Genomic DNA, 26577 nt, shown 5'->3' with positions numbered 1-26577 from the left:
TAATTAAGCTGTAGCTCCATGTACTTCCTATAGTAAAAGGAATAATTAAAACATCTCCTCATTATCATTAGAGAAACTATGGATTCTTTTCATTCCTTGGTTCTAGTGCCATGTATCTTGATTTAACCTGAAATACAAATCTACAAAATTCACATTTTATATGATATAGTTCAAAATGTGCAAGGCGTAGTAATAAGACACAAAAGTGAACATTATAAACCTATGACTTTAATATACTAAGTAGTAAGGAACAAAATTAATATTTTATTCATGAAGACTATTTAAATAATATTTACAACAGCTTTATGGGAACATATATGTACATTTGAACATCAAAATATTTTAGCAAAGAGGTCACATATATGATTAAAATAATGTAAGACCAAATACATCCCGGGCCATAATTTTATCACCTCTAACTTCTCCTGATTTTCAAAAAGCAGTAATGACATTTAACTCACTATCGTTTTCTAAAATATCCTAATCAACCTGCTGCAAAATAGCAAAAATGAGCTACCACCATGATGACGTAGGGATTTTAAAAGGTAGCCAATATTTTAGAAACTTAAAACATAACCTTTTCTGTTAAAATTGTTTAGTTGCTTAGAATACCAAAGAATAAGAGTGAAGGAATTTCATGTTCTGCTTGCTGAAGCTATTTGGGTAAAACTAGTTTTAAGATGGTCTTCTTCAAAAACTTGAAGTACGTTTCTGCAAGGGTGCTGGTAAGAAACCCTCTTAAAAGCAGAGCTGTCCATTTAATGTCTGTTGATTTTGAAGTGATTTATCTTAGATTTCCTTTTGAAATGCTTCTTCCAAACTTTCTGACCATGTTTGGCTTTACTTTATGGATGTTTCTTTTATATTCTAGAGAAGAAATAGGAAAATTTATAAATATGGTAAAAGCATCATTCAAAAAGAATAGTCACCATTCATTCTATTTTTAGAAATCAATTTCTCCATATTGCAAACTGAAGTTGTAGTGAATTATCCTTAATGACAAATTATTCTTTAACCTAGCTTTTGCTCTTCTTTTTTCTTTGGCAAGCACTGTAGTTTAGTATCATCTCCTACTATTTTTCTCCATAGCATATATTTTTTAATTCATCTCTTTTTACACATGAGATACTTGATATCTAATAGATTATTTTATATTATTAGAAAATAAGCATATTAGAAAACCCAAATATCTATTTTTTGACAGTTATCACAAACATCATTTTGTTGCAGAATTATGACTTCCTGGAGAATTTTTTCAGGAGATCCATGGGGCAGCACATATCTACACCAACTGCATATACACATTGCTAAGCAATATTAAATACGGCATGATAAACCAAATAAACACAGTAAATTTTACTTTATTGAGTTTTAAATTTGCATAAAAGATATTTCCATTAAACTTAAGGTAAACAACCACCACTGGCTACCATAAGAAGTAAGGATGTACCAATGCAGTTTGGCAAAGCTATTGAGAAATGGAATATTACTGTGATGAAAGAGCAATAGTTTTCATGTTTTCTTAGAAACACTTGTTATCTCATGAAACCCCTTTAAATTCCAAGTGCTAGGATTTTAAGTTCCTTTAGAGAAGAAGCAAACTGGTTCTTAATGTTTGTATCCATCACAGAACCTAGCACGTAGTGTGTGTAAACACATAGTTCCGGAACGAAGTCTAGGAACTGGAGTGCTAGGGAAACAGAAGCCTATACACCAAGGCGGAGAAAATGAGTGGCACTATCTCTTCCAGTTTTACTGAGGATGTGGTATTCTTGACATGGACTCCTGTCACCCCCAAATGTAATCGAGAGGATGTATTCATCCCATCTGCATCTTTTTCAAACTGCTACTGGGAGTTACAACATAATTATAACTAGGTACTGGAGCCTGGCTCTAATTGCACAAGTGAGTCTGAGGCCAGATTATCAAGAATAAGAGGGTAATGGAATTATTTCAAGTAGATAAAGTTTATTTATAAAATATATTTAATCACAACCTATTAAACAATACCTTTTGCTAATAAGTTCAACTAATTTATTTACTAATTCTTCTACCATGTGAAGCAGTATAGAAAACAAAAGGGATGCAGAATATAGTTTTAGAGATATGGTTCTGAGTTCTGGTTCTACCGTGAAGTATTTGTGCAGTACTAGCTCAGTGTTTTCTATTTTGTGTCTTAAGTTTTCTCATTTACAACATGGATAGTCATACTTACCATGTAATAAAGGTAATGAGTAGATAAAAGGAGATTCTTATGAAAACACTATAGTACTATACATGTGTTAGGTAAGTATGTTATTAAATACCAAGTAAGAACTCAGACATACCCACTGCTGGTCCGTTTTCTTGTAAGTGCTTATTGCTTGAATTATCTTGTCGAATACGTTTGGCAAATCCAGAATTTTCCTCAGCGGTTAAAGTATTTGCTGCAGAACTTGAGAGAAAATTTTTTTATTTTAGTGAAGCATGTTTTATGTCTCTAAGTTTTAATACATATTCTACATGCAATAAAGACTAAAGAAAAAGTAAAATACTAGAGTATTAAGTTATAAAATCCCATAGAAGTAATTGGAGGTGCTAAACAGATTTTTGGCCCATAGGGAAATTTAGCTGTGTGATTTTAATAATGTTTATTCGAATCAGAGATTTTGAGTGTAGGTGTATGCAACAATTCTATTAGCAGAACACTTCCAGGGGTCCTGCTGGAATACCAGCAAGCTCTGTTATCCAAAGTGTAGTGACAAGGAGCACACTGCGAGTGAAAAACTAGGCTTCTATTACAAATCTGGAGCAAGAACCCTAATCTGGGGAATATAAACAAGATTGTTTGGAAACCTTGTTTTTAAATGAAAACCTTGTAATAGACTGAGTCTCTGTGATTATAGCAATTATAGAAAATGAAATGAATGGACCTACTTTCATTTGTTTAATCTTCAAATATTTATATCAATCTCACATTATTAATGGGTTAAATTTCTAACTCGATTTGAATGGACGTATTAAACACCTATCATGGCCTCATGTTACAGGATATACAAATAAGTAAGGCATAGACAACTCCTGTCTTGAAAACTTATGTAATGGATTTATGGTGGGGAGGGGGGAAAATAAGACAAATACATAAAATAAAACAAGGTAGAGTAAAAAACAGTGCCAGAGGTTTTCAAACTACAAGGAGTTATAGGTTCCTGAGTTTAGAAGAAAGAAACATAAAATAGTCTGTGGATGAGATGAGTTTGATCTCCAGACCAGAAAAAGAGCAAACCAAATCTTTGAAGCCCCTAAGAGAATCAAGCTTTAACAAGGTAAGATTGGGGGTTCAGAATAAACCTATCCCTGCTGGACCCCCAATCTTACCTTGTTAAAGCTTGATCCTCCCCACACTGATTAAAGCTTGTTCCTTATTAAAACTTGATCCACTCCACACTGATTCAAATAAGCTAATTTTAGGGAATTTCTGCCTAGTAAAGTTATATAGCATTTTACAAGCTGATTACTAACTTGATAGTCAGATTAACAATCGGAGGCTTCCCTTTTATGGCAACAATGTGCTCTTCTGGCAATCCTAATCATGTGGTAAACTGATGTGGCTGTATGTTTATGGAAGAGGCAGAAGATGGGCTCATTATATGCTCATTTAAAGTAGTCAGAAATGGCAGTTTAATATGACAGCAAAGAAAAATAGGCATGAGCACACTGAACGCTTGGGAAAATAACTCCACCTATGTACCTCATTCAGCCTGGAAGAGAGATGATTACAGTGTTCCTAATAGTGACTGTGCCTACTCTGTTCGAGAATGCAAATGATACCTCCCCAGAATGGTTACAAACAGGTACTAGTGTTATGAAAGTAAGCCAATCAGTTGTAGAAATACTGTGTTCCTAAATGGTGTTAAATAAACTAAGTCAATGTAATTCCGTAAAAACACATTAAACACCTTTTTCTGATAATATGCGTATCAGTTGTCTAAGGCAAAAATTCTTTTTTGGTCATTTGATGATTTTATTTCTTTAAGTATAAAGATCAATGTCATTGGTTAATTTTGACAAGTGTTGTTTTTCCTTACAATTTATCTTAAAATTGTCTTTATTATTTTATGGATTCTTCACTTTGGCTAGTTTTAGGACATGTGTATTTTACTTACAGATTTTTACTTGAAAAATTAAGCTTTTGAATAAAACTATCTGAATAAAACTCATATTTGGAATGAAATCAAAGCCTAATATGTTGTATATTTATTTATGTATAAGTAAAATACACTAAAACAGTTAATAAATTTAGATAAAATAGTCCACTGATGAAATGTTTAACATTTATGTTATAAAATTATGTCACATCACTAAATTAAAAAAAACCCATCTAAAATTGGTATATGATTCCAAATTCAAATTACGGTAGAGATTACATTGAGAAGAAAGCTAAAGATTCTTCTAGTTGTGTGCCTGATAAATTTCCACACTATTAATAAAAGTTAGGGCCCTGGCCAGCGTGGCTCATTTGGTTGGAACATCATCTCGTGCACCTGAAAGGTGGCATGTTTGATTCCCAGTCAGGGCACATATATACCCAGGTTGTGGGTTTGAACCCCAACCCGCTACGGGGCACAAGTAGGAGGCAACCGATCAATGTTTCTCTCTCACAAAGATGTTTCTCTCTCTATTTCCCTTTCCCTCTCTTTAAAAAAATCAAATGTCCTTGGGTGAGGATAAAAAAGTTAGGATTTAACCGTTTGTTCTCTTACATAGGAAGAATGCTACTGCTTAATAGACATAAAGCATCTCATATTCTTTCAGCTGAGATAATTTCTAGTTGAAATCATTAGACATCTTTCAAAATAAACCAAAAATGTAATGCAAGGTATGAGACCATTTCTGGATGCTGAGAAAGATTGCAAAAAAAAAACCAAAAAAAAAACAAACCCCAAAAAACAAACAAACAAAACAACCAAAGAAACACAAAGCAAACGAAACCCAAAAACTCTAATTTAATTTATAAGTAAATTTTTACATATGTATATATTGTATTTATACCTTTGGTAGACTGATTTAGTTAAAATAGTCTGCTACTGTGATATTAAATAAATTGAAATGATTAAAAATTTAATATTCTCATTTAACTAGTACCTAAAAAATCCAGGTTGGTAGGTTTTTTGAATATTCAGTGCTTTTGGACTATAATATTCTTTTTTCAGAGAGAAAAACTGATACCAAAAAAAATAAAATAAATATATACATAGATCCTTCCCCTTTTCACCTTCAAAAATCATATTAGAATATAAACACACCTAAACATGTACATAAAGCTGCTAAGTGGAAAATACCAGAGTTTATTACTTTCAAGCTCATGTAGATTTAATTGGGGAAAAAGAAGAAAAAGAAAGGTAATTATGTACATTTCTACCATTAATCTCTTTTAACCATAGTTAATGGCAGGATCTAATTACTGATACCAGAGGGAATGTAATAAAGCAATTAATAGGCTATGAGAAATCTTACTTTCTTTATGTGTCCTTTAATACTATTTCACAATATTAGTTGCTCATGTGGAAGCCTGATAATATCTAAAAACACTCCAAATACACATTACATACCTGGACTTTTGATTTTGATAATGACTATGTTTACAGCTTAAAAATATTCTTAGCTATAAACTTTTGCCACATCTTAGTTAACACAACAGAGAATGCTACCAGCAGAGAACAAGAAGTCACCAACATTAATTAATTGAAATAACAAAATCAACACAATGAAAATTAGTGATTACGTGGAAGAAAACACAAATTAGTCACATATGAAGGTGACTGATTGCCATACACGAGCCAGACAAATTGCACAATTCAAATTTGTGCCATAGCAAAATACAAAATTTAAAATGTCACGGATAGGCAGACATTCAGAAAAAAAAAATCCATGAGTTTTTATTGCACATATTCCAAGGCCTGCTGTACTTTGGTTGGAGAGAAAAGGGCACATCCTAAATGAACCTATGAGATGATACTCTATGGGGGACAAATCAACAGGCTTTTTGTAAATCTGTTTACATTAGCCCAGATGAGACTAGGTCCATAGTGGAAAATGAAAAACTTAAAGGAGGTTTAAGTTTAAGATCTTACACTCTTTTCCCCACAACCACATGTCAAAATAAAAGGGAGAGTAAGTCAGACCCATTTTAAAATACAACTCTCATCACTGCATTTAATGTTGCAGGATATAAAGATTATATAAAATGGACTTCATATCATATAACTCAGTATATTTACAATTTTTTCCTTGCCTTTGATTTTTAACTATTTTACTTCTATGTACATAGGAATATTTTTCTTTATACGTGTGCTGCTTGTGGTTTGCAATGGTTCTTGAATCTGTGAATTATCTTTTGTCAGTTATGGAAAATTATTAGTCAACATACTCTCAAATACTAGTTTCCACCATTCTTTTTCTCATTTCTTTCTGGCACTTAAAATACAGATGTCCCGTATTTCATTTTCCTTGTGTCCTAAATTTTTCCTTGTGCTCCATTTTTCTTTGTTTTCTCTATATTTTCTATCTTTTTATCCTTTTGTACATAGATTGGGCTTTTTTTTTCCTCTATCAATCTATCTTCTGGTTCAATCAACTCTCTTCTGCTGTGCCTAATCTGTTAAAATAGTTTATTGAGTTCTTAATTTCAGTAATTCTATTTATTCAGTTCTAGAGTATACATTTGATTCATTTTAATAGAATATAGTTCTTTGGAAGATTGTCATCTATTTTGTTCAACATTTTGTTAATCACAGTTAAATTTTAAAGTTCCCTATCTGATCATCTCAATATCTGCATCACTGCGGATCACTGCCTCTCTAATTTTACTTCTCTTGATTTTCAGTCATTTGGTCCTGGTGTCTCCTGGCATACTTCCTAATTTTTGCTTAAGTATTAAACATGGTGTATGAAAACCATAATTTTCTTCTGGCAAGCAGGCAGAATAGATCACCTTGATCTGAAAAGAGATTGAGCTGGTGTAAGGTCTGTTTTAGGCTTTCAAGAATGGGTCTATTTCCAGTTTTCCCTACTCTTGGATCACAGGTCTTCAGGGATCGCAAATAAAATCCTGGCGTCTAACAGCTCTTTCTCCATGATGACTCTGAAACAAGAATTCTTGTGTCCTACTCTCATAATAATGTCCAAACTCTGCTTAATATGTTAGTCTCTTAGCAGCTACCTTCAGCTTGGTTTCCTGAACTCTTAGTCCACAGAGTTTAGAACTTGGCAAATAAATATCTGGAGGGCAGAATCTACACACGACGATTCTGCATCCCCAGGGCAGTGAGATGGCTGATAATCTGCAGGCTCCCATCCTATGGTTGGCCTCCACATAATGCCACACATTGTTAAGTGCTGAAAGGAAAAGAGGCAGAGAGGGTCAGGCTCTCTACAGCTTATTTTCCTCTTCTGTACTGGTAGGTCTTCTTAAGCTATTCATTTAAGCATTAAATCACTTACATAATTATGTTTGTTGCTGCTGGGGTTTTAAGCCATAATCACTGATGAGTCAAGCAAACAGAATTCCTTTTGCTTTAACCACCAGACAAGGAGAAAGAAGACTTGTAAGACCATATAAAGCAAACTTGTGGGATCAAGTGTCCAAATTCACTATTTTCTTAGAACTTGGTAGAAATCACATAAATCAGAGGTCTTCTGGTTCCTAGAGGAATCAAAGCCAATTTCAGATGACACTGCCCCTGAGAGCCAGGCCCCTGAGACCAGTGGTGAGCAGAGACGTTCTGACAGAGAGCGCCATGGCCGCCCATGTTCCCAGGAGGAGGCGGTGGTGACATTTCCTTCTGGATTTTCTTTCCCTCTCAGACCACAGCACGGAATAGAGGCTCTTGCAGTAGGCAGAACTCTAAAACGCTCCCTGGATTTCTGCCTCAATGAATATGTGTCTCTTAAATCCCCTCCCCTTGAATGTCTGATGTGCTCTCACTCCCATGATCAGGTTACTCTCATTGGCCTCTGAGTTAATTAAAAGAGAGGTTGTCCTGGGTCAGCCCGACCTGGTCAGAGATGCCTTTAAAGCAGTGGTTCTCAACCTTCCTGATGCCGCGACCCTTTAATACAGTTCCTCATGTTGTGGTGACCCCCAACCATAAAATTATTTTTGTTGCTACTTCATAACTATAACTTTGCTACTGTTATGAATCATAATGTAAATATCTGATATGCAGGATGCATTTTCATTGTTATAAATTGAACATAATTAAAGCATAGTGATTAATCACAAAAACAATATGTAATTATGTATGCGTTTTCCGATGGTCTTAGGCGACCCCTGTGAAAGGGTCGTTTGACCCCCAAAGGGGTCACAACCCACAGGTTGAGAACCGCTGATATAGAGGAAAGCATTATACTATAAAATTTCCCTTGCTTACTCTGGGATTTTCTTTTTTCACTTTTACACCATAGACAGAGATTTCTGCATTCTGAATAGCAGAGAAAGGTGAAGGTGTCAGTCTCCCCATATTTACTAGATTAGTTGTGATAATAACAGATGAAATGAGAAGGATATGTCTGCTGGGATGACATGTAGTCAACCATACCTTAGACGTAAGACTATTTCAAAATACGCTGAGGTTTGCTAAAGATCAATAGAAATTGTGAAATTTCCTGTACTGAAGATATTAGTGAATAATAATCAGCATGGTAATCTTCATGATTTCAGCATGAAGAACAAACTACATATATATGTTAAGGTCTCTTCAAGCCTAAAGAGGGTCAATCAATTTAAGATAGCAAGTTTAAAACTGATATATGAAATACACTTCAAATATAGCTAAAGGGGGAAAAAAAGCTAATAGTTTAAAGGCTACCAAAAAAAGGACAAAAGTTGACAAGTACTCTTTTTCTATACCTTTGTACAATGTTATTGTTTGATACCGACTGTTGCTCAGGTAATTTGCTGTTCAATCTCCCGGTGTCTTCACATATAGTAAACATGGAGTCCAAATCCTCCTGTCTATATTCTTTTCTCCTGATAACAGGTAGATCTACTTCAGATGACATTTTCAGAGAATTCTCACTGTATATATTTGAGCCGGCGGCCTGAACACTCGTAGTACAAGACGATGGTTTTAATAAGGTCACTGTAGATGGATTTTGCAAAGCTTTTCTGCAGTCTTCTGGGGTATACACAATAGGCTGAAGTTCTTTGCTGAAAGAATCATTGAGCTGTATATTTTCAGACAGTGCAGACTTCTGGGTAGGTTCTGTTTTCAATGGAGAAGACATTAGTTTTCTTCGAGTTCTTTTTTGTGAAGGAATGTTAAGCAGATTAGATTCACTTGAAGATGTGCCTGTTCAACAAAATTAAAAAGAATCTCAATAATGTTGCCTAAATTTAGAGTTTTTTAAATTAAATTTATTAGGGTGACACTGATTAATAAGATTATATAGGTTTCAAGTGTATGTTTCTATGACATATCATCTGTATATTGGATTGTGTAAAGTTTTCCAATAACCATATTAGTTAAAAAAATAAAACCAAGACCTAGCTGGGTGGCTCAGATGGTTGGAGTGTTGTCCCATATACCAAAAGGTTACAGGTTCGATTCCCAGTCAGGTCATGTACAGTGGCAACTAATAGATGCTTCTCTCTCTCTCTCTCTCTCTCTCTCTCTCTTTCTCTCTAATCAATAAAGACATATCCTTGTGAGGATTAAAAACAAAACAAAACACCGATAATAAAGCACATTTTCTGCCAAATTATAAAAATTTGAAAGAAAATAAATAAGTTGGAAAGGAAAAAAAACACATCAGTTATTGCTAATAACTTTATAAAGAGATTCTATTACAGAAAATAAATAACATATGGCTAATATAAATATTATTTCATAGATATAGCTATCTTGAAATACTGAATAATCATGAAAACAAATTTGCAACTAATTTCAATAAAATTCATAAGCAATATCCATCCAGCTTTCATGTTTGATTAAGGTTTAAGACAACAATAAAGTATGCAACATTTTTAGGCGTTGCATATTATAACTTGTTCTATGTAAAATATCATCAGTTTATTACTAATTGAGTGAATGTCTAGTCTAAAGTAAAGAAGAGAATGGCAATAACCAATGATATCCAAGGTGAATGAAAGAATTGTATCTGTAACTACACCACATAGTAATTAATTAAGCATTCTGGTGGCTTATTTCCTGTATCATAATAATTTACAGGCTTGCAAAAATTAGATTAATACCAAAGATAAATAAGCCTAATTTGAAGAATTCAGAGTACTCTTATTTGACCTCTATCCCTCTGTAAAAGCAAGCCTCCCAAATGCCAGGAAGTACCAAGTTTAATAAACTTTCCTAGGCCCTAATCCTACAACTTCTGTAGCTTTTTAAAATGATTTCCCTACTACCTCTCCAGTATGTGTTACCTTCTGTTTCCTCCATCCAATAAATGTATACATTTCCCCAGGGATATGTACTCGATCCTCTAGTTTTCTTATTCTATACTCCCTTATTTCTAATTACCTCCTGCCACTACCTTCTCAGTCACCTGGGTCTCAAATAACAAGATTTTTTTTTTAACCTTTTTCCTTGCATTTTCCAGCCTCCACCAATCCCACCTCTCTTACACTTACATATAATTCTGACCCCGTGATTCTTCTAATTAAGCACTTATAGCAGGGGTCCTCAAACTTTTTAAACAGGGGGCCAGTTCACTGTCCCTCAGACCGTTGGAGGGCCGGACTATAGTTTAAAAAAAAAACTATGAACAAATTCCTATGCACACTGCACATATCTTATTTTGAAGTAAAAAAACAAATGTTTTCAGCGGGCCGCATGTGGCCCGCGGGCCGTAGTTTGAGGACCCCTGACTTATAGTAATATTTAAACAGAAATATCATACACAGAGATTTTTAGTAGGAGAATTCTTGTTTATTGGTCCAAAATTAAGAGACAAATTGTTTTGTTTAAACTCAGGTGTAAAGTCCCACCATACTAGACATGCTTTAATATTTAAGTACATAAACACCTCTCAAGCACCTTTTTTTAAATGTATAGAGTAAAAACCTGGTTACATACATAACAATAAATTGATCAGCTGCAGTGTGCTTATATATCGTATTTCTTAACTATTTTTTCTGCTCTGCCTATTTCATTCTGGTGAACTTCATGGTGCCACATGAAGTAACTTTGCAGTGTATTGTCCAGGGAAGAAACTATAACGTGCACCTCTGCCCATGTTTTCAAATCATGCAGTAAAATTCTCAATTGATGTTATATTTGCTTTATTATATAATATTAACACTGAAAACTGAATGAAATTAGTGTGATATAGTATTTCAATAAAGCAATTCAAACTTCCAACCAAGTTAGAAAATATACTTATAGCAATCACCAACAGTACATGCATTATTCTTTTTAAGTTAGTTGACAATAGGCTCTGCTATGGCTAGGTTGACAATTACCCTCTAGGAAATACAATTTAAAAACAGGAAGAAAAATATGATCCCTGTTCTACTAAGAAATTTTACTTTTCTGAGAACTAGATAAATGAGATCCAGATCTTAAAATAATTTTCCACTACCTTTAACATGACATTTGTCAAATTTTCCATTACCAGATATTTTTATACTAATGCTGCAGTATAAAGACAGTTACTTTTCTCCACTGTGCTGCTACCACCAATTTGGTGGCTATTAATAGCTGGAAGATTAACTTCTTTTCCCATGAGAGGCAGCAGGGGTATATAGAGGATAGAAAACTATAGTGAGGATAGAGAACTGAATTGGGAGTCAGGAGACTTGGATTCTATTTCTGGCTTTACCAACAACTCACTGAGTGACCTTGGGCAACTCACTTAAGCAGTGTGGGCATTAATACCCCCCTAAAAAAAGGAGACACTACCTTTTTACATACAGAGAATTTTCTAGGATTAGTAAATATCTATAAAATACTTAGGGTTCAAAGAAAGGCTCTAGAAATATAAACATGCTTCAACTGTTAGAATTACTACTTCACAGGGAAAGTCGTCACTGACTTTCCAGTATTCCTTCAATAGCTAAAACTCACAGTTAAAAATTATTTAAAACAATGTCTCACTTTGAGTTCATCGGATATCCAGTTTATCAAGGCTGATGATAAATTGTACTATAAACCAAAGGTACTGTTAAAGCAGGCACATGTGTTATTTAACATAGAACACAATGAAACATGAAATCCCAAGGGATGAGGATCACCCAGAGTCACTATTTGCTTCCATATATCTAGAGAGGGAGAATCTATGGAGTGGCGCTGGGCACGTTTCCATGACGGTGGACCATTCTTCCCTATAGCTTGTAAAGAGCGTGAACATGGGGGTCTGCCATGGGACACTGAAGAATTACCTACTTGTTCCTGGGATAATGTAAATGTACACCCAATATCAAATTTTGTTATCATCAGACTGAGTAGTAATTGTCAGTGAGAGCAATAGTAATGTTATAATGATATATCTTCAGCTATAATTCTGCTTTCCTGGCAGGAGATAACTTGAAGGAGAAACATGGAGATGGGTAGTTAATGTGGATTCAAATACCACTGTTTTACTGGACCTGGAAGAAAAAAATGCTACAGACATACAGCATGTAGAAAATACAAATCCAGACAGTTCCTTTATTTTTATCTTCTCAGATATTTAATACAAATAAAATAACAAAAAGAGAACAGAAAATAGATGGTCAATCAGGATGGTAGGCTGACTGTTGCTAAGAAAAATTCAGGAGATACCCAGAGTCCAAACAAGATTTAAAGATGTAAATTCAAACTGAACAGTAAATCCACTGTGACTCCACTTATCCATGAAAATGAAAAGAACACCATCAACAACTGATATTTCACTTTGAATATAATTTATAAAGTGTAATAAATCATTATTCTCCTCTAGCTAGTTAGTTAGGTAATGGAGCACTTTAAGTGGGTATAGCAAGCTGGAGAGCGCTGGGCACTATACATTTTACTGTACATTTTAATAAACTGCGAGAACCATCTAATATGCTAGCTCAAAGTTTATAAAAGAGATTTGCTGTATTTTTCCATAGAGGATATACAGTAACTTTCCAGAAGAGCAGGCGTGGGGCAGTTGTAGTTTCCCTTGATGCAGCTTGGGAAAATACTATCTAACAAGATTCTGTAATTCTTGTGTCTGTAACGTGGAAATGATAAAGGAGGAACCTGGAAGCTGATTATAATGCCTTTAAATGAGAAAAGAAATCATGTAGTTACAACTTTCAGAACAAGGGAGACCAAGAGATGACTCTTTTGTTCTCAAAGTGCAAAAGGACTTTGTTGAGCTGCAGGGAAAGAGAGAAGGCTGGTGTGACTGAGGTGCGGTGAGTTCAAGGGAGAGGAGAAAGGAGAGGCAGCCATGCAGTGTTAGGGTTTATGGACAAGATGAGGGCTTGGGTTTATCCCAAATGCAAAGGGTTATTTGTGGAAGGTTTTAAGGACGAATATGATTGATCTGATTTATGTTTTTAAAAAGATTGCTCTGCTTATTGTGTGGGGAACAGACTATGAATGGGCAAGAGAGAAAACAGGGAAATCAGTAACAAGGCTATTGCTATAGCTCGGGCAAGAACTAACGAGAGCTTGGGCTAGTGAGGCAGCAGTAGTAATGAAGAGAGGTGGAAAGGGTGCTTTAATAAAAAACTATATAAAGTAAATCCAGAACATATCCAATGACATACACATATGTGAGTAGTGGCCTAACGATCAGGAACAAAGATAAGAGGAAAATTCACACAAAGGAGTAGTGTGTGTTAATTTTACACAACATAAACAACAGAAATTGACCACTTTCCGTGAAACCATGAGCCATTTCCACATGCATAATTACAAAAAAGTTCTAAAGGTCCTAAATGTCATTTCCTTAAAATTGGCATTCTCATTACTGAAACCCATTCCCCACCCCAACTCAATAGGCTTGAGGTCCTGTCCTCTATTGAGAAGCTCTGATTTAAGTAAATACAGGTGTTTTGGAATCTGCTTTCTTCCCTCTAGTTTAGATGCTCATGGACTTGAGGCAGCAGATACCCTTTGGGGTTTGAGGATATGATTTCTTATTTGGGTGTGTTTACCATGATAGGACAGGGAAAAGGTAAGAAGAGTATGGGTAGTAGAAAATGGTCCCAGAATAAGGGTGGCAGATAAAAGAAAAGGTAATGAAAATGGACTTTAGCTCCTAGGAAGTTGTGAGGGGAAGTATGAGGGGAAGATTTAAGTTAATACATTCTCTGCAAATTCATCTCTAGACATCTTCAAACAACTGAAATAGATTATCTCCCATTCCAGACATAGACGTACTATGACTTCATGTACAGGAACTGATTGCTCCACTCCTAAAACCTTGTAATTATTTCATTCAATTCCTTAAAAAGGAATCAACACATTTTAATGTATATACAGTGAAGCCTGAAAATGAAAAATGTGGTTCTGTAATGATAAAATACTATTTGATTTACATAGTATTAGAACCTTTTCTTTTTTATAGGGGAGGATGATAGGCACTGAATACCTGAAGAATTTCTCACTAGAAGAACTAGCATTTGGTTGGCTTCATCTTATTTGTTTTGCTTTAGAAACAAAAGGGATATTAAGGTAAACTATGAAAAAGACAACCAATTTTAGCCAAGATAGTAACCTGAGTAGAGGCATCCAGCTCCCCTTCCAGATTCCCTTTAAAATGACCATATAGTAGATATAGAAGAAAGCCTGCCCTTATGTTGGTAATAAGGGAAGAGTATCATTTGCATATCCAACAACTTTATAAAGGACTAGAGGCCCGATGCACGAATTCGTGCACGGGTGGGGTTCCTTGCAGTGCCTGTGGGGATCGGGCCGAAACCTGCAGTCCAACGCCGCCTGCCACTCCTGCCTGCTGCTCCCACTCATCCCAGCCCTGCTGTGCCCGCTGCGGGATCGCGCCCAGTCAGTCCCCATAGGGAGAGCCCTGCATCTGGCACCTGTCCCGAGGTGGAGGGGCGGGCTGGGACGCAATCGGCCTTCTGGGCAGGCAATGGGATGCCCTTGCCGGCCTGGGTTCTGGATCCGTCCCGCTGACGTTGGCGCTAGTCATCAGGAGCCATCTGGCAGCCACTTTTATATCGTTTCTTCTTTGCGGAGTGTTTAGGGAGTGGAAGTGGCCGCAGTGCCCAAGGCCGACTTCCAGGAGGTCGGCGGTGCTGTCGGGATCATGCCAGTGGCACTGGTCCATCGGTGCCTGGCCCGTTCTCTGGAGATTGGAACTGAAGGACTACTGAGGGAGGGAGTGGCTGCTGCCGGGCTGGTCGGCCACTGGGACAAACGGGTTGGTCAGCTGAGCAGTGCTCCTGCTGTGGGAGTGCACTGACTACCAGGGGGCAGCTCCCATGTTGAGCGTCTGGCCCCTGGTGGTCAGTGTGTATCACAGTGACCGGATTTGGTTGCTTAGGCTTTTATATATGTAGATATTGTATACCTAGAACTGGAAAAAGAAATGCGTGGAGAATAACTTACAGTATTTCCCCATTTCATCCTTTAAGTGGGACCCCTGGGAGTTAAGTAAAAGACACCTGCAGAATGTTACTAAAGTCCCTTTAATTAGGAACAGGGATGGGGAGTAGGTGCAGTAAGGGAGAAAGGGGGAGACAAAGCTATGGGATACAGCAAAACGTCAATGTCTGAATATTAGCAGCAGCACAAAGAGGCCAGAGATTCAGTCCTAGCCCAGCTGTCTCAGTGTTGAAAGGAACACTGAACAGAAAGTGCCCAATACTGTGTGCCTTGCTCCCAGCATTGGTGGCCACACCACACACAGATAAAAACCTTTTGGACAAAGAACTAATTTCTAGCTGGGACTACCTGTGGCTACAGTTCCTTTTCTACTTTCCCTGGACTGTTAGATCCATGAAAAGAAAAACATTTCCCCCTATTTCTGAACCTTAATCTCGACTTGATTATCAACAAGTAATAGGCAAAAGTATACTTATAAGCAGCACAGAGTAAACTCACTGGATCAATTAAAGGATAACATAAGAGAATGACATAACTGGTATAGAGACTCAGGCTAGAATTTCTAATAATCCAGATGCCACATTCTTCACCACTCCACAATGTCAAGTCCCTACCATAGAGAAATTAAATCAATTTTAAGACAATGGTTAAATAAAACATGGAGCATTCACAATTACACTGTTTTTCAAGCCATATTTTATAGATTATTTGATGATATAGGGAAATGTTTATTAAATGAAGCAGTATACAAATTTAATATACAGCATGATGCCAATTTTGAAAAAATAAAAAAGGCACCAAAAACAAATCAAAGCATACACATACAGACCCTGCAAGCCAAAAAAACCAACCAACCAAACAAACAAAAACCAGGAGAGCGCATGCGGGGGGGGGGGGGGGGGGGGGGGGAGAAGGGGGGGGGGGGGGGGGGGGGGGGGGGGGGAGGAGATAAATATGGCAATCCATTAAAATATAAGCATAGGTTATGGCTGAAAAAAGTCTGAGTAATTTTATATTCTTTTTTTAAAAAACATTTTAATATCTGGAGTGGGAGGAAGGAAGCCCCTGGCTTTTTAAAGCCACAGAAAATTCCTAGGAATTGAAGGCATAAGGTTGTTTATGAAAGCACAGGGTGGAGCTAAATTTGAAGAATTGGTTGAAAGTCTATACAAGAAAGTAGTTGGGTTCCCCTGACCACATTAGCATCACCTATACTTCCAAGTGACTACTCTTTCGTCACCCTTTTAAAAGACATAAGGTTTTACCTTCTGGAAAGGTTGCCTTCTGGCCAACACACATCGCTGACACTAGGGGGATTAAGTAATTTCTCAGTAATGAATGTATATAGATTTTTCTCCTACTTCTCTAAATACTGCTAACTGTGCTTACATATCCCCTAAATGGGAAATCAAAGGGTTCTTTTTAGATAAACCATAACAACAAAAAAGACTGGCATTGTTAGGTTTCCCCTAAACTGACTATTTTTTTGGAGCTATATATACTAAACACAATCAGAGTCGCTAGATATTTGACGGGATTTCTTTCTATGTGATAATCAGAATTTATAATTACACATAGGAAAAAAAATAAAAGGAAACAAAGGTTCTTAAAAATTTTAAATATGAAGGGAAAAAATAAAAAATAAAGGTTTTAAGATAAAGTTGAGGACTCATCTCCCAGAAAGAACAAGAGATACCAGAAGACAAAAAATAGAAATAGAGGATGAATCCAGGAGATCCAACATCATATTAATAAGTGTTCCAAAGAATAGAAAGAAGGGAAAAAAGTATGTATGTATGCATTTGTATGTAAGTATGTATATGTGCATAAATACATATATGAAAATTTCTCAGAATAAAAAGATAAAGGTTTCCAGAGAGAAAGGCCCACAGATTTTAGTCTATTCTAATGAATTAAAAAAGACCAACACCAAGGCATATCGTTGTGACATTTCAGAATACTAAGGATAAAGGAAAGATCCCCAAGTCTTTCTGGGAGAAAAAGTCACATGCATATTCACTCTTATATGATGAATAAAAACAGCATAACAGTTAAGAGCAACACTCGAATCTAGAAGTTAATGAAGCAATGTGTTCTCAGTACTTAGAAAGCAAACACTACATACAGAAACCTTAAAACTGTACAAGAAAGAGACTTTAACACTTCATAGCTCAATAGGGAACAATATTCACTTGAATACACTCTAGAGATTTACTTAAAACAAGGTGAAAAACATTTTGGCAAGATGGGGTAAGAGAGGAAATATATATGTAATATAATAAATCTTTTCCAAAGTAAAAAATAAGTAGATGTATAAAATTGGAAAAAGACAAACAAGAATTAGCAGTATAAATTTGAAATCCAGAAATTAAGAGAAAAAATTAGAAGAAACAGCTAAAACGAGACTCAGAATTGGGAATTCTATATAATAAAAGCATAGTATGCAAATTGTCCCCTCCACCAGGAGTTCGACCAGGGGGCGGGGCTGGCCAGGGGAGGGAGGGAGGCCCCAGTCGGCAGCTGCAAGGGACCTTACCAGTGTACATTTTGTGCACTGGGCCTCGAGTGAGTAATAATAGGTCAAGAATACTTCCATAATTACAGTATTGCTAGCTTTCTAAATTATGTATAGGCATTACTTTCTTAAAAAGTATAAACTGAGTTTTTAAAGGAGGTAGAGGTGGAGAGAGAAAAGAGGGGATAAGACACAGGGTGAGGAAGAAAGACAGATATTTACATACATGATAAAAAATTAATCAAATGTTGGGATTATACAGGAAAAAAAATCCCCAGACCAAAATAGATTTCTTGTTTATTCTGGGATAGCTAGATAAACTAGCTGAAATTATAGTTTTACATTCAAAAGTCTAACTGAAACATGCAAGCAAGTAACATGAAATGAAATAGGCAAGCCAACAGAAGAGCTAAGATAGTCTAAGCCTGTAGCGGTTCTCAACCTGTGGGTCGCGACCATCGGAAAACACATATAGCATATCAGATATTTACATTACGATTCATAACAGTAGCAAAATTACAGTTATGAAGTAGCAACGAAAATAATTTTATGGTTGGGGGTCACCACAACATGAGGAACTGTATTAAAGGGTCGCGGCATTATGAAGGTTGAGAACCACTGGAGGCCTCGGGAAGGTGGAGAAAATCTTTTCTTTATTTAGCCCCACTTTCCACTGGCTTACCACCTCACTTCCCTACTCATGTTTTCTCTAGCATATAACCAAAAGAAAGGTGGGACAATTACCTACGTATAGTAAAATCTGAAAGGGCTAATAAAAATGTGAATCAATCAAGCATTGGAAATAAATTATCCAATATGGTGGAAAATGGGCAGAATGAGTTTAAAGTTATGAGTCCCCAAAATAAATAAAAAATTCCTCCCAGGAACAGGAAAGCCACTTGTAAAATGTGAATGTTAGCATATGTAGTTTTGATAAGCTAAAAAATTTATAGAGAATAACAGTAGAAATAAAAATAAACTTTAGGATAGCAAAAATGATAAGATATAAAAGACATTTGGATTTAATCAGTTTGCTTTCAGATATGTTAAATGTCCTAAAGATCTCTAGCTTTAGTCATTATATTTCTTATACCCATCTTTAACTTCACATTTAGATTTCATATGAAGATAACACATACTGTAATTTCTTCATAGGTTTGTTGAGAAATATTCAGAGGATTAATCAAGAAAGGATGCCACTTTAAGAAATCAGTATAATTTTTATTAATATTTTCAAGTAAACCAGAATAACACAAATCTAGAGAACAGTTGGGGATCTACTTGGAAAGAAACTGTTCAATGAAAAATAACTTTGGCATTACTTTACTTATAAAGGTCTAATACAATTATTCTGAAATTCAAGATGATTTTTTTAGGCTTACTAATACCTCACACAGTTGAAAGCACATGTTAATGAAGTAACAATTCTATGCACCAATTGCCATTTTAAGAGACATGAAGCTGTTCTCTTAAAAATGACAATTTAACAAAAATGCATATATAGTGCTAGAAATGTATGAATAAACTCCTAGTCTAGGGAAGAAGGTAGGCAGCTATGGTTATATGACCAAATAACATAACTTTCAAAATGATTATGTGCTACAATTCAAACCAGGATTTTTAAAGTGGTCGGAATTAGGGCTGCTGAAAGATACAGAAGAGCCTCTCTTCTAAACACTACAGTACGTTTTGTTTAATGAATCCAATCTTAGTCTTTGTAATACTTATCCATTAATAGTTTAGGAAACATCTTAAAATATTTATATGGTGCTTTAAGGCATCTTATATACAACTGAAAATGTGCATTTCAGAATAAAGTGGTTAGTGTTCTATTCATCTGTTCCTGCATTATGGCTACAGATTCCCGCTTCAAAGTTTTGTTTACTGTAAGTCCATAGAGAGACTTAAAAAGGAAGTCAGACAAAAACATTGTGTTGAGACTGCCAAGTTTTAGAAGCCTTTCAAAAGACTTTTAAGTATTAAAACCACTTTTAAAATGAACTCTAAATGCAAGCACTAAAGTTGTGGATTAGATGGAGGAAAAAATACAATTTTCATCAGTAAAGTCCAAATTTAACACAATTTTATCTGGATTACAATGTAAATACATTAACATTTGTGTAGTTTGTGTAGTATTGTGTAGAATAAAATGTGCTATATTAATAATATGAACATTAATAGAAGCTAAAAATAAAAACAAAAACAGTAAAAAGCATAATGAAATTAGAATTAATTTGCCTGGACCACTAACTTAAATTTGCTAAGTGGTTTATAAAGTAAACAAAGTTTGACACTTGACATCTCTTCCCCCGAATTTCTGGTATTTTTAAGGAATATGATCAACTAATAGCAATGTAAAGAAGTAATGCATTGACTATTCTGACTTTATTAATGAAATATAGAGTGTCATGAAGAAGTATGTTAGAACACATTAGAATAACTGACTGCCTGTACCTCAAGAGAAACATCTAAAATGCATTCATTGGTTGTATTGTTCTTTAAGTTATTTGAGTCCACCTATGAGCACAATCTAATCTACTTGATTCTTTCTAACTTTCATTTCTAATATTCATTTCTCCAAGAAGTCTAATCCACACATTTATTTACCTAGGGACTCAGAAATGTTTCTAGTAGGAAAAAAACAAAACAAACAGAAAGTTGTTTCATGTCTTAAAAGTAGTTTTAAGAAATGTAAGTATAGACTTATTTTTAAAAGATTTTTAAAAATAACTTTCATTTTGCCTGACTGCGGTGGCTCAGTGGTTGAGCATCAATCTATAAACCAGGAGGTCATGGTTTGATTCCAGGTCAGGGTATATGCCTGGGTTGCGAGCTTGATCCCTGATCGTGCAGGAGGCAGCCAATCAATGAATCTCTCTCATCACTGATGTTTCTATCTCTCCCTCTCTCCCTCTCCCTTCCTCTCTGAAATCAATAAAAATATATTAAAAAATAACTTTCATTTTTATTATAAAAATTATCCTAAAATAGGTCCTGAGATTAAATGTTACATACATCAATATAAGTATAAATGTAATATTATATGACATGTATACCACTTCTTACACAATCCTGCTAAGATAAATAGTAGTCTTAGAAATATTAGGTAAACATTAGAAGGTTGTTATAAGTCATGGAGTACATATCTCAATAGAAAGTAGAAAAAACAAAATGGTTTTATGTCCATTTTCATAAAGGTAGTCTTAAGAAACATCAATATATTTTTACTTTGAAATAATTTCTTTTAATTATTATAAGAAATGACTTAAAATCAAACTATTAACAAGTCACATCCAAATAATTTTAAACAAAGTGCCTGTTACAGAGGAAAAATAAAACTTCCACATGTTTCTTAGTAGCAAAAAAATGAAAGGCCCAAGTAATATAAACCCTTATCTACTTTAGCAATCCATATTTTTTTTTACTGAATTCCCACTTTAAAATGGTGGGAATTCCTGACTAATTACAGACCACCAGGAAAGTCACAGAACCAGAATTAGTACTAGATGATCTTAATGGCCATTTAAATTTAACTTTCTTCTTTTATAATTTGTTGCTCACAGCAAGAAAGTGACATGCTTAAAGTCATAATATCAATCATATTTGTTGGCAGAACTGAAGTCTCTTGTTAATATACCAGGGAAAGTCAGAAAAAAAACCAAGTAATATGAAGTAATAATATACATAATTATATTGAAGACTTAAAAATATGAAATTTTCTTTACAGACCCAAAATATGAATAGAAGGCAATGTACCCTTTCATCTCCCCCCAAATGAGATGCTATTGCTCCTATTATTGGAAAGAGAACATAAATGTGCACAAAATATGGATAATCTTATCATTTTAATGGGGTTACAGAAAATTAATCACCATGAAAAAAAAAAAAAAGAAAAAAAGGTACCATATATGGCAAATGGTTTAGAGCTCTTGTATGTGTATATATGTATGTCTATGTCTATGTGTTGTGTGTGTGTGGTCAGATATCTATCAATCTGGAAAGAACTCTTACAAAATAAATAAGAAAAAAAACAAAAACCACACCCCCAAACAACCAAACAAAACAGAAAACTAAAGCAAAGGCAAAGAACAAGTAATTAATTCAGAGCGAACTACAACGAACAAAAGCACAGAAAAAAATGTTCACCATAATTATCCATTTACGGTGGTAGACTGTACAATTACAGCACTTCTAAAGACTAGTTTGACAATGCATACCAAATGCTTTAAAAATGTACATACCCTTTGATCTAGCTATTCTACATTTTAGAAGTTTAGCCTAAGGAAATACTTAGACAAGTTGTAAAATACACACATACACACTTTACTGGAGTGTTGCTTATAACGATAATAACGTGAAAAAAACCCTAAATGTTCATTAGGGGGTTAAATATAATATACATTTAAAATGACTTAAATTCATATTTGATACAAAAATCAAGTGGTTCAGTAAAAAAAGCTGTGTATGTGGCATCTCAATTTTTAAAAAACCAAACTACATATGCATGCTTAGGCACAAAAATGTTCAATAAGCTATTAAAATAAAACAATAAAAATGAAAGGCATTTCTTTTGGCGTGACTTTTTTCAAGTTACAATAAATGAAATTTATTGTTAAGATAAAAGTTAAAACATTAGTGATAGGAGCAATAAATTTAACAAATTATTGAAAAAAATGTTTCCAACAGTCAATGAAGTTACAATTTTGTTGGGGAGGGGAGGTATGCTATGACAGTGGAATAAAAAATTACAGTGGAAATGCAAAAGAGTATGTGTGGGCAAAGGGGAGAGGACTCATTAAAAAGAAGGTTTCATAAAGGAGATAGTATCTGACTTGGACTATGAACGAGATTTGGGGCTTTTAAATAGACTACTATGTGGATGGAGCTAGAAGAAACAGCACTCAAGATTGAGGGAAAAGCCTGGAAACTAGAGGCAAGATATAGGAAGCATGTCTAAGAGAAGGTGGGGACACCAAGTGCCATATGGAAGTGAGTCTGCATCCTGACAATGGACTGGGAAAGCCTTTGAAGGCCCTCCTAAGTAAAGGGTCTGCACTCTATTAGGGAGATCATTTTAGTGTGAAGGGTAGATTTTTAAAGGACAGAAAAGAGAAATAGAAACCAGTGTAGACATCACCATAGTTATTCATTTCTTACATCAAATTGTCTCAATGTGCATTAAAATAAATTGAATTTAAGAAACATCATTCTATAAATACAAGTATTAACTGGCAAGCAAGTTCATGTGGTTTCTTAGGTAGATTGGGTCTATATTTTTTAGCTTTCTGAAATACTCCACAGATGGTTCCTTTAAATAAAGAGACTAGATAATTTATCATTAATGAGTTAAAAATCCCTCTTAAAAAAATGGGCAGGCCTTGTGGGGTCATCTTTTTGATGTCCCATATCATGTGTTCTGAATGATTTTACCCAGAGGAACTAATTTATCAAAAGCTTAAGACTGTAAAACTTAAAAAGATTTACAGAACTGTATGTTAGTATAAGAAGCAGAATGCAGTACTTAGCAAACATGAGTCAGAGGCTGCAAAGTAGGGTTCCTGACAGGAAGACATTGATGAATGGGATAAGATCTAATTGAGGTTTGGTACAAAATAATGGCAAGGATTTTACTTTTGCTAGCACTCATGTTAATATGTGCGTAAGAAGGTATTTGGGAAACTATGCTAAATTAAAATTAGTTGGCAAAGTAAAATCAAATATTAATATATGCATTTCAATAAACACTTCTGGGCTACAAATGATTGATACAATTACTATACTAATCATAAATCGGGATTCTTTTTAACAGCCTTGTGACTCATGGAATTCATAGTTGCAAGTGACACAAGTGAATAAATTTTAACTATTTAAAAGATATATAACCTCAATTTACTACTGGATTAACTAAACTAATACATCTTACAATACATTCAAAAGACACTATTGTGGTTATTGTAGCATTAGTGTCTATACAGATAATATCAGTTATTTACAAATATTATAGAAAGAATACATTTCCCCATGTATTAAGAATTGTGTAACAGTTCTTTAAATTAATCCAGCACTCTGAGCAATAAGTCAACCATAACTTTTTTGATACCCATTTCTGTGGAAAATAGAAGATACCATGTTTTCTTCTCAGTCGCATTTTCCTAGTATTCATGCTTATTTAAGATGAAAAAAATAAAAAATAAAAAGGCAATGCAAAGAACCTTTTAATTTACAGTAACATCTGCAGTTATAAACGAATAACTGAACATAGTCTTGTGCACAAAATGAGGGTCCAAATGAAATATATTTAGGACTACAAGCATGACTACTGTTGTTATTGATAATGATTGCACTTTGTCAACAAATTAGAAAATATATGGAGTATTTCCTTTATATAAACATCTTTTGCTGCTTCATATTTATTATGTAAAGAATTAGAATAGAGGTATCCTATTTTTTTCAATGAAATTTCCTTCTACTCAAGTAATTTTAGGGGAAATCTAAACTTCCACCAGTGCTCTATATTCAATCAGAATATCTGTACTATAGTTCTACTGTATCTTTTCTTTATTGTACTTCAAGATAAAACCACTGGCATGGGGTGCAAAATTTTGGAAAAGGAAAGGTTAGAGACAGAAATATTACTAAATGTAAGTTTCCAGATGGATAATGAGGAAATCTTGACTTTTCATTTAATGTCAGAAATCTTATCAGTTCCATAAATAAATCTTGCTGCCAGCACCCCATCCTGCACGGCACTCAGTGAGCGAGTGCACTTTCTGTTTTCCAGACCCAAAATAGGTTCATGTTTTACTCCACATCAACAGACATGTAGTTTGTAGGCAAAAATCTCAAGTCAAATTTCTATCCCAAAATCAAGTACTGCCATAGGTAAAGTATTAAAATTAACAAAATTTAAAAAAATAGTTTCAACTTAAGGATATAGGCTTATTAAATACAAAAGTAAAAATAGTCCACATAGCAAAACTATAAAACATTATATAGAGGGATATATTTAACAACAAATGTATAATAAACATGTGAAGAAAACTTAAAACTTTGCTGAGGCACATACAAGAAGATATGAATATGGAGACAAACTATTCTAGAGTGAGATGATTTGATATGGAAAAACGTGAAAACAAAATCAATGTACACAGTCCTCGAGTTACGTTGGACACGATGTACGTCGTTTCGTGGTTACATCGCCATCTCCCATTTATTCATAAAAAAAAAAGTTCTGTCATTTCGACGTATGTACATATGTGCTTCATGTTTTTTATTATTTACTGTATTTACCACAAGTAAAGGTCAGGAATTGTTATCTTTCAAATTTTTTTTACTGTTTCACTTCATTATTGCTGTGTATGTGCTCCATGTGAGTGATGTAGGTGCTTATGTAGGTGTGTTCTGACTTAGCGAAAATTGCGTTACGTTGCGCTGTAGGAACAGATGTCCGACTTAACCTGAGGACCTACTGTATACATTTTTGAAAATATATTATTTCCTTAGAATTGGAAAAAAATCATTGTAAGATTCATTTCTTGGTCAGAGATAGCCAAGAACATTTTAAAAACAAAGAATAACAGATGGAAATTAGCACTGCTATATAAAAAATTATAAATTATCAATGGTAGAAATCCAATAAACAGAATTATATATACTATTTACTATATGTAAAACAAAGGTGCCATAAAGATGGATTGTCAACATATTACACAAGAATGATAGGCTTAGAAAAAAATTAAGTTAGATTCTTGCCTGTCATTTTAAAATAAATTAGAAGAAAATGATTTTGATGGTAGAGAAAAAAAAGAGCAATTTTATTACATAAAAGTTTTTAAAATGGATATCTGAAACAAAGAGTAAGTGATAAACTTGAAGAGTAAATGATAAATTTGAAGAATACATTTGCAACATGCATCTTATAGGAAAGAGTTAATATCCCTGATGATCTCATCCTGCCCTAGGGCTTTAAATATCATCTAAATGTTAACAACCCTCAAATTTATATTTCAATTTAGACTTCTCCCCTGAACTCCAGATTCTTCTATTCAACTGCTTACATGATGTCTCCACCTGGATGTATCTTAGACAAAATTAAAATGCCTCAAAATGAACACCTAATCTTCTACCACCCCCACCCTATAAATTTGTTCCACCCAAAGTCTTCCCCATCTCTTTTAAGATGACTTGATTCTTTCAGTTGCTATGTTAAAAAATCTTAGTCATCCTTGACCTTTCTTTCTCTCACATTCCAAATCCAATTTGTCAGGAAATTCTGTTGGCTCTACCTTCAAAATATATTAGAAGCTAACTACTTCTCACCACTCCTACTGCTACCAACTGGGTCTGAACCAGCACCATCTTTCACTTGGGTTATTGCAGTAGTCTCCTAACTGTTTCAGCTCTTGCCATAAGAATAGATTTACAAATCTATTCTCAACACAGCAGCCAAAGGGAAATATTTCAGATCATGTCACAAACAAACCAGCTGTTTTGTTCAGAAGCCCAAGTCCTTACAATGACCCTCAAGGCTGTAAGTGATCTTCT

General features: G+C 34.6%; 1 protein-coding gene across 1 annotated transcript in view; it reads right to left on the bottom strand.

Annotated features, from left to right (window-relative positions):
* Positions 1-301: 301 nt before the first annotated feature.
* The window catches only part of KIF18A (kinesin family member 18A), a 78981-nt gene continuing 52705 nt past the window's right edge, over positions 302-26577 (bottom strand). Inside the window, exons 15-17 of the mRNA XM_014545201.1 lie at positions 8891-9332; positions 2328-2434; positions 302-867 (exon numbers count right to left, since the gene is read on the bottom strand). Coding sequence (XP_014400687.1) covers positions 785-867; positions 2328-2434; positions 8891-9332 — 632 coding nt within the window. The 3' untranslated portion in view covers positions 302-784. The remainder of the gene's footprint in view (positions 868-2327; positions 2435-8890; positions 9333-26577) is intronic.

The sequence above is a fragment of the Myotis brandtii genome, unplaced genomic scaffold, assembly GCF_000412655.1.
Source record: "Myotis brandtii unplaced genomic scaffold, ASM41265v1 scaffold399, whole genome shotgun sequence".
Taxonomy (NCBI): Eukaryota; Metazoa; Chordata; class Mammalia; order Chiroptera; family Vespertilionidae; genus Myotis; species Myotis brandtii.
Note: the sequence above shows the minus strand (reverse complement) of the source record. Positions and strands in the feature narration are given on the sequence as shown.